The sequence below is a fragment of the Anneissia japonica genome, unplaced genomic scaffold (genome assembly GCF_011630105.1).
Source record: "Anneissia japonica isolate Jap-2015-1 unplaced genomic scaffold, ASM1163010v1 scaffold11151_len745516_cov174, whole genome shotgun sequence".
NCBI classification, from domain to species: Eukaryota; Metazoa; Echinodermata; class Crinoidea; order Comatulida; family Comatulidae; genus Anneissia; species Anneissia japonica.
This window is the reverse complement of record NW_022744950.1, coordinates 48,598-58,280: the sequence shown is the minus strand read 5'-3', so window position 1 is coordinate 58,280 and position 9,683 is coordinate 48,598. Positions and strand designations below refer to the sequence as shown.

General features: G+C 36.8%; 1 protein-coding gene across 1 annotated transcript; it reads left to right on the top strand.

The window, feature by feature from the left end:
* Positions 1–299: 299 nt before the first annotated feature.
* On the top strand, positions 300–3,134 carry LOC117119763. Its single transcript, XM_033264645.1, has one exon. The coding sequence runs from the start codon at positions 300–302 to the stop codon at positions 3,132–3,134; it is 2,835 nt and encodes a 944-aa protein (XP_033120536.1).
* Positions 3,135–9,683: the final 6,549 nt, after the last annotated feature.

Here is a 9,683-nt window from a genome sequence, read left to right as displayed (position 1 = left end):
GGGCGATGTATCAAAGTTAAAGTTAGGTTTGCTGATCGGAGCTGACGCTCCTGAAGCCTTTTGGATTAAAGAAGAACGTAGGGGAAGACTTAAAGAGCCGTATGGTATTAGGACTCTCCTTGGTTGGTCGGTGATGGGTCCAGGTGGTCCACGTGTTGGGAAATAAGAGTGTTTATGTTAACAGAATATCTTGCTGTTCGAATGGTGACATCCTAGAACATCTTAAGAGAAGTTGGTCAGTTGATGATACAATTTGTGGTGAAGGGCTTTCGGTTGAAGATGTTAAGGCAAAAGCTATTATGGAATCTACTGTTTCGCAGGCTAAAGACGGTCATTATGAGTTAGGTTTATTGTGGAGAGATACTAATTGTTCATTGCCTCCTAATAGATCATTAGCAGAATGCAGATTAGCAAGTTTAAAACGCAAGTTAGAGAAAAGTGATGACTTACGCCAACAATATACAGAGACTATGGAAGGTTACATTGAGAAAGGGTATGCCGAGCCAGTACTCAGTGAAGGGCGCCCTGGACGAACCTGGCACCTCCCGCACCACCCAGTAATCCATCCACAGAAGGGTAAATTGAGGGTAGTTTTCGATTGTGCGGCCAAATGGCAAGGTATGTCCTTAAATGACCATCTCATGAAAGGCCCAGATACTATTAATAGCCTGGTTGGGGTCTTGCTTCGCTTTAGGCAAGAAAGGGTGGCTTTGGTAGCCGATGTGGAAGGAATGTTCCATCAAGCTAGAGTCATACCAGAGGACAGGGACGTCCTTAGATTTTTGTGGTGGCCAGGTGGCAATTTAGATAGTTCCCCTAGAGAATATCGGATGGCGGTCCACTTATTTGGAGCCACGTCAAGTCCTGCATGCGCAGGTTATGCTTTGCGACGCGCAGCTACCGATAGTGTTAGTAAAAATAATGACTTCATTGGAAAGAAAGTTGTCCAAGCAATTAACGATGATTTCTATGTTGATGATCTGTTGACGTCAACGAATAACGAAAATATGGCGGTAGACATGGTAGATCGTCTTAGGCAAACTTTGAAGGATGGTGGGTTTAGACTCATTAAATGGGTTAGTAATAGTCGTAAGGTGTTGAACAGTCTTCCTGTTTCAGAGAGAGCTCCTACAGTGGCGAACATTGAAGAATTACCTACAGAAAGAACTTTAGGGGTTAGCTGGGATGCAGAAGCAGACTCATTCAGATTCAAAGTATCTCTTCAAGAAAAACCCTTCACGAGGCGTAGTCTGCTCTCTACAGCAAGCCAGGTATTCGATCCCTTAGGATTTAGCTCACCATTTATACTGATAGCTCGTTCTCTTCTGCAGTCTGTTTGTAGAAAAGGTTCAAATTGGGATGAACCCTTGTCCAATGATGAATTAACAAAATGGAAAGAATGGCTTGACCAAGTATCTAAACTGTCAAACGTACAAATCCCTAGATGGATTAGATTAGATGAATCCAAATCTTTCCAGTTACATGTGTTTTGCGATGCCTCGCAAGTAGGCTATGCTGCAGTAGCTTATCTAAGAGTGGTTGACAACAATGATGTTGTAAAATGCTTGTTTGTGTTTGGCAAAACACGGGTAAGCCCCATGAAAGCGATGTCTATACCCCGACTCGAATTAATGGCTGCTGTTTTAGGCACATCTATTTGCGATACTATAACTTCAGAGCTACGGTTTGACCTTGGTGAATGTACGTACTGGACAGATTCAATGATTGTTCTTGCCTATATTCGTAATGAGTCTCGGAGGTTTAAAACATTTGTTGCTAACAGGGTCTCAAGGATCCATAGTGTATCTGCTCCACATCAGTGGAGACATGTTGGTACTAACCAAAACCCTGCAGATGATGGGTCTCGAGGCACATCGAATCTGGAGAGATGGCTTTCCGGTCCAGTTTTTTTGCTGAAAGATTCTAGTGAGTGGCCCAAAACTTGCGAAGGTATTGACTTACCTTCAGATCCAGAAGTAAAAAGATCTATGAAGAACTTCCACGCTCGCATTACCCCTTCAGCTGATATTCTAACTCCTCTCATAGAGAGATACTCTTCACTTTCCAAACTTGTCAGAGTATTTGCTTGGGTTCGACGTTTTGTCAACAATTGCAAACGAGTAAATCCGTCTACTGTCGGAGGTTTATCTGTTGATGAACTTAGTACTAGTGAAGCAATATTGGTTTCATTTTCTCAGAAATGTGAATTCAAATCATGGCAGACTGATCAGAGGTTAGTTAAATTAAAACCTGTCTTAATCTGTGAACTCATTAGAGTAGGTGGTCGCCTCAGTAATTCAGACTTGGATTTTGATGCTAAGCATCCAATTATTTTGTCACCCAAAGGACCTCTTACCGATCTTATAGTTAGACATTACCATAATCTAGTAGGACATGGAGGACTATCCTCCACTCTTAATGCGATTCACCAAAAATATTGGTTAGTGAATGGACGATCAGCGGTAAAAGGCAGATTGAGTAGATGTGTAGTTTGTCGAAAAATACTGGCAAGGCCTGCTGTGCAGGAAATGGCTACCCTCCCTATGGAAAGGGTATCGACTGACAAACCTCCATTTAGTTATGTTGGCATAGATTATTTTGGCCCTATTGAAGTGAAAAGTAGACGATCCCTTGTTAAAAGATACGGATGTATCTTTACCTGTTTAGCTTCCAGAGCTGTTCATTTGGAAGTCTCTGCAACTTTAAACACAGATTCTTTTATTAATGCTTATAGACGCTTTGTGGCTAGGAGAGGTCAGCCCATCAAGGTCTTCAGTGATAACGGAACAAATTTCCAAGCAGCTGATAAGGAACTTCGTTTAGCCCTTCAATCTATGGATAAGAGTAAAGTAGAGTCTTTCTTTCATAATAAAGGTTGTGAATGGCATTTCAACCCGCCATCTGCGAGTCACTACGGAGGAGCATGGGAAAGACTCATCAGATCTGTTAGAAGAATACTTAGTGGAATCCTTCAACAACAAACTGTTAACGAAGAAGTATTAACCACTGTGTTAGCCGAAGTTGAGTCCATTTTAAACTCTCGCCCCTTAACTGACATCTCGTATGACCCTAAGGATGGAGATCCTATCACTCCCAACCATCTACTTGAGAGAGGGTCCCAGTTCTCCGGTTAGTGATGAGTCGGCGAAGTCGTTTGGGAGAAGAAGATGGCTGCAAGTGCAGCATTTGGCTTCCACTTTCTGGGCTAGATGGAAGAAGGAATATTTACCTCTTCTTCAGAAGAGGCAGAAATGGAACACCCCTAAGCAAAACCTCATGGTTGGCGATATTGTCCTTCTTACAGACGAGACTATGCCCCGTGGCAAATGGCCATTAGGAAAGGTAGTGAAGACTCGTGTGAGTAGTGACGGGAGAGTGAGGAGTGTAGAGGTAAAGGTTAAAGGTAGACAATTGAAAAGACCCATAACTAAACTGTGTATTGTCTATAGAAGTCAATTATCGAAGTAATTGTGTAAAATTACTAATTTTACAGAGGAGGAGTGTAAAGAATCTCCTAGTATATGTTTTAAGAAAATTGGTGGCGCTATTGAGTAGTGCTATTTGGTGGCGCTATATTTCCTGTTAGCGCGTTAGTAGCGGCATGTTTGTGAAGAAGAGTGTACCTTCACTTCTGTTACTCATGATAAATTTGCAAATGTTGCATATTTGGGGTATGTTATTTTTATGTATTTGATTAGTATTAGTTTAAGAAAACATTTTAGACATTTCAGAACATTATTGTTAATTTTTACTTATGTCAGTGCGAAACCTCAGTGAAAATTTACATGTTATAATCTAAGCCTCCACTGACCATTGTGTATGAAGGCGTGATAAGGTTACATGTTAATGCTTTGTGAGTAGCCCAGCGGCCTTCGGTGTGTTATAAACCGACCTTAGTGTCATATTGCAAACCACTTGATACAGTAATAATTTCAAGGTTTTACCCCTTTTGTATATGTAACAATTATGTTCCTAAGATTACAGTATGGTATATACATGTAATATGTTGAATTTAATTCATTAAATATTACTGTTAATTATGGAATATTTTATTGATCAATTTGATTACTGTACCTTTTAACTTTTTACAAATGTAAGTAAAAAGATGTGTATAAGAGACAGTATATATATATATATATATTATGCTTAATAGTGCAATGCTTTAGTTATTTATATTAATTGTTTTATCTAGTAGTCATTAGTTGGAGGTACACACCTTTGGTGGCAGTGGTTTAGACTGCTTTTTGTGCTTTCCTGGCAGCTAATGGTTTATTTAATGACGTGTTAATGTTGTGTTTGCTTCATTTTTTAAATTTTCATTATATTTTGTAAATCGTATATTTTGCCTGAATAAATAATTAATAATACTATATTTAGAATGACTATTTTTCGATAATTATGGTATACATACGGTAATTAAAAATATAAATGTATATTTTTGTGCTTGGCAGACTTTGCAAAATCAGAATATGAAGAAGCTCTTGATTTCAAACACGATAAAGAGATAACGGTGGCAAGAGGAGAGTGCATCAACGCATCTTTTAAATCAAATGATAAATCAAATCATGTATGTTTCCAAAAAAAGGAAGGACACAATTATCCGTTTTGTACTCTATTATTAGTATCATATACTTGGCCAGAAAACAAATTAAGGAGACTTTATCCACCACCTGACGAAAAATTGAAAGATACAATAACAGAGAACTGTAATGTTAATGACAGCCATGAACCAGTCGAATTTACGTTCGAATTAAAGGGACGTATTAAAAAAGGTGCAGCTGCAGAAGGATACCTTACATTTAAAGACGTAACTGACGACGTTGAAGGACAATATGTATACTTAATGCAGATAAAACACGAGAAATGTTTGCCTGGTGCGAAACCAAATATAAAACACACATTTTTTGGAAAAACGTGCATTCAACTCTCAAGTAAGTCAGCCTGAAGTAGGTAACCATACAGCCCGTACAACCAAAGTAAAATTTATGTACAGTAGTTCAATTAAACAATGCTTTATCATTTTACTTTGATGCTACATTCCCAATCATAAAACAGTGTAATACAGTATAAGTCTATCCATTTTTATATAGCGCGCTATACGCACAACTAAACTCAAGATTGCGTTCCTGCATAATTAATTCTGTCAATAATAATAATAATTCTTGAATAATTATATAGCGCCAATTTCAGATTATACGATAGATCAAAGGCGCTGAGTGTTATTACCCTTGGTCATTGGATAACATACAATGGCAAACAAGCAAAAAGTGCAACCTTCTCTGCTCCCTGGAGAGTATTCCTAGTCGTGTGCTACAGTCTAGTCTTAGCGCACGAAACTAGTGCATTCAATGGTACAACATCCTACAAGTACCCATTTATACTGGGTAGATAGAGACAACGTAGGTAAAATGCATTGCTTAAGGACACAAGCGACTTCTACAACGGGAGTTTCGAACCCCTGACCTCGAGGTAGGGAATCCACGTCACTGGAACGTATGCGGAAATTCCATAGTATGAAAAATATCAAAATTCTATAGCATATAATATATTAGAGCATTAGGCACTCGAACCTCCTCGTGTACCCACTTATATTTCTGGGTGGAGAGAAGCAATGCAAGTATTGCCTTGACCAATTACACAAGTGACCTGCAGAGCAAAATTACCGAGCCCCAGACTTCAAGTTTCAGAATTTGAGGCACAACCATTACGCCAACCGCTTCCACGTATATAAGCCGTATATAACCTTATTTATAAATATTATATTATTTCTTTTATTTAGATCCCGTTTACAGGAGCAACGTCGACAAGAAACAGTTCATCAGGTGAGAGTGTGGTTTGATTAGCTGTACTCTTATATTGCTATCCATTAGGCCAAATTAAACAAGAAATGCCTGTAAAAAAATATAAAAGTTAAAAAAGAAAGCCGCAACATCTTTACCTTATTCAATTTGTTTATAAAACTAATACTAAATTTATAATATGTGTGAATTTTGTTATGACATGGCATATAATTTACCGTATCGATTGCCTCAATTCTTCCATTTGTATTTTTTTATTATAATACTTCGTCATTCATTTTTTGATTATTTAGATTAATGTTAATAATAATAATAATAATAATAATAATAATATTATTATTATTATTATTATTTTATTATATTTGTATTCATCCCCCTCCCCCACTAGCTTGGCTTATCCCTTCTACTACTGCAGCCAGTGTGTGGCTATTTTTTAATCGGTCGATAAAGCATGGGTACCGCACGATATTTCGATAATAGTTAACTCACCCTAACCCAGCGTACGGCACCGTATTTTTCGACACAATAAATGTGGAATACCCTGGCTCTAACTTGGCTAATAGTAGGCGCTAGGTTGTGTTGTCATTTTCTGTGGTTATTTTTTATGGGATTGTTAATGCATAGGTCTACGTATGTACGACGGTAGATCCTTATAAACCATTTTTTTTTCTTTGCAATAATTTAATTACAAATCCCCCTGATGAACACAGATGAACTGTCTGTAAAGATATCCAAAATACAGGCTTTTTCACCCGCTCGAGTTCTAATTATTTTCCATCCGTAACCTGATCGCTTTAGCTGAATTGCACATACTCAATTGTTGCATAAATTATAATGTTCGATTCGTTTCTATTTCATACGCTCTTCGCAGCCGCTATTTGGTTCCTGAGACTCTTTTGGTAACTGCGCATACTAGAAATGGTTCGATAACTTCACTTACTCAATGCACATGCTCACTGGCTGTCTAGAATTTTCAAGCGAATTCTCACTGTGTTTTTATTAGATAATTCCTTGAGGTTATTGGTAATTGCGCATGCGCATTGCTTAGGTCTTAATTCCAATTACTTCGTAGTAAAAGTTACCGCTATCCTACAGTTTCTTAATGAGTGTTTCCTCTTGATCGACAGCCTAAAGGTGCGACGCGAAAAAAATACTTGTTTAGCGTCACATCTTAACCAATTTTGGAAGGGCAAGGGCGTTTTTCTTTTTCTGTTTACAATCAATCTACCATATCTGTAATCGACGAGTCTCCGTTAAATAAGATGCCTAGCAGGCCATGCCAAAACTTGAATTACATAGGCTACAAGCTCACACATACCAAGCATGATCCTATATTTGTATTTTCAACATCATGAAAAAAGTAAATCAAAACAAGGAATTGTTTCAAAACTTCAATTTTTTTTTTTGTTCAATTGCATTCTAAACAACAAGAGTGTTAAAATGTTCAGCAGGCCTACAATAAATATTAAACATGGTTAGTGAAAACAAATTATGAGTTTATATAACGCATAATATATAGACAACTTTTACAATTGGAAGTAAAATAAACTACGTGAGAATTGTCTTTATGATTTAGTTCTAGTGACACATTTATTTTTTTACTTAATGTATTATTAATTTGCAATAAATTAAATAATAATTAACTTAAAAATGACTCATTTTATTTAAGTATTGGTCTGCCTTTTAGCATTTAGTTATAGTTTTATAATATGTTAGAAAAATAATTTATTCAATTGCATAAATGATTATAGGCCTAATTGTCTTTTTTACCGTTTATTTTTATTATTTTTGTGATCGATTCTTGAGGGGTTTTTTTAAATTTTTTTTCTGTTTTGTGTATGTATTTTATATTCTTGTAAAAAAATTTTAATCCAGCACCATGAAAATAGAGTCTTTGATGATTCACTAATTCATGATTATTATTATTATTATTATTATTATTATTATTATTATTATTATTATTATTATTATTATTATTATTATAATTATTATTATTATTATTATTATTATTATTATTATTATTTTCAGTCCAATTGGAATTGTCCTCAGTGATCAAGTGTATGCATTTGCGCTAAAAATGGAAAAAGAAAAACAAAGAGAAGATAAAACAATTTTACGCTATATTACCTGTGCAGGAAAACTTAATTCTGAAGACAGCAACATTACTATTAGATGGAACGATTTTCCCAAGGTTTTACTGAAACCAGAGTAAGATGTAATATACATTTATTCGGTATATCTTGCAAAAGATATAGAAGGCCATCATTGCAAGGTCATGTGTAGTTATTGTCCTATGGAGGGTTTGTTGTGTTTATAACCTGACCAAATAATTTTCCGGGAATGGGGAGACGAACAGCAATTGAGGTCTTTTAGTCTGAGAATTTAGGGTTGTGGGGATCTATTACCTATTTGGGACCAGAGGGATATGTGCTTTGTTTAACGTTTTCATACGGGGTTGAGGTATTTGGTTGCTGCCGAGGGGGCGAGCTAACACCGGCTTCGCCAATGATTATTGAATTAGAATTTATCAATGTGATAGAATGTAATAACTAAATTGAAATTGTTTACATCTGCAGGGGTGGTTCTAGCCCGTTAGGAAACTTAAGGAGCGTGAATGTGCGAATTGAATAGCCTTATGGAAGAGCCCCTGGTATGGGTGGAAAGGGTAAATCCCCTTTAAACCTCTTGCACCATAACTTATTTCAGTTTGTATTTGATTGATTTTTAAAATTTAGCATGGTGATTTTCTAATAAGCTTTCACAAAAATTACTCTAAATTCCCCACTGATCTTTCAGAGAAGAGTTGTTGAGCTTCGTTGCACTACCAGGTCGGTATCATTCTTATATCTTCCTTGGATTTATAAATGTATCTAAAGACAGACGATTGTTAGGGAAGGTGTTTTCTTTCCTGCCAGACGGAAGCTTTAATTTAATCAACAACTTCGTTGAGACATTGGAATCTAAGGGACCTGTTGAGATTTTAAAATTTGGTGAGTTGTTAGCATAAGAAAAGAAAGTTTAGATAATGGTAACACAAAAACAAATTTTAGTAAAAATAATAATGATCCTCAGATCACTTTAAATAGATAGGCTTATCGTTTGTTTACAGTTTTCTCACCTATCCATGAATGGACCTCACACTCACCTTTTCTTGCAGAAAATTTGCTAATATAACAACAGGATATTTTAGTAAACCTTTGGCCTAGGCCTAATGAGGGTGTTGCGGTGGGGGTGATAATGATGATGTTGGTGGCCCTGATGATATTGGTGGTGCTCGTGGTGGAACTTCGCAATTCGTTAGGGCTGATGGGGGACGAACATATAAGTGGTGGTGTCAGATAATTAGATGAGGAACGCTAGCTGACAAAATGTGGTGATTTTTTTTGTCAACCAAATTCCAGCGGTGAGGGCGGGGCGGCCGGGGGAGGGGCTACGGCCATTTGTTGTTTAAGAGGCGTGTACCCCTAGTTTACCAATGCTCTCATAAATACGCCACTGCTGATGTGTAGGCCTAATGTCGTTATTATAATCAGATTAATTATTATGAAAAAAGTTAGACCTAGGCATTTGAATAGAAAGGGAGTAATTTTTTACAGTTTATTGACATGTCCCAAATTAATGTGCAAACAGTATAGTTTCACACTTATTTTTTTTTAATGATACAGATCACGATAGGTATTTGAGTAAAATTTAAGCCTACCAGTTGCTGGTGCTGATGACTATGATGAAGGGATTGCTAAGGATGATGAGAATGAGTAGCGAATAATTTTTTTCTTTAATTTATATTTCTCATTTCTCATTTTACCGTCATCTATTATAGATCCTCATAGCGGTAAAAAGCTATCAAATGGACGAATTATCGTCGGTGGCTGGATAAAGCGTGGC

Coding starts and splice junctions, on each gene's coding strand:
- LOC117119763 (XM_033264645.1), top strand. CDS start 300: ATGGAATCTACTGTTTCGCAGGCTAAAGACGGTCATTATGAGTTAGGT.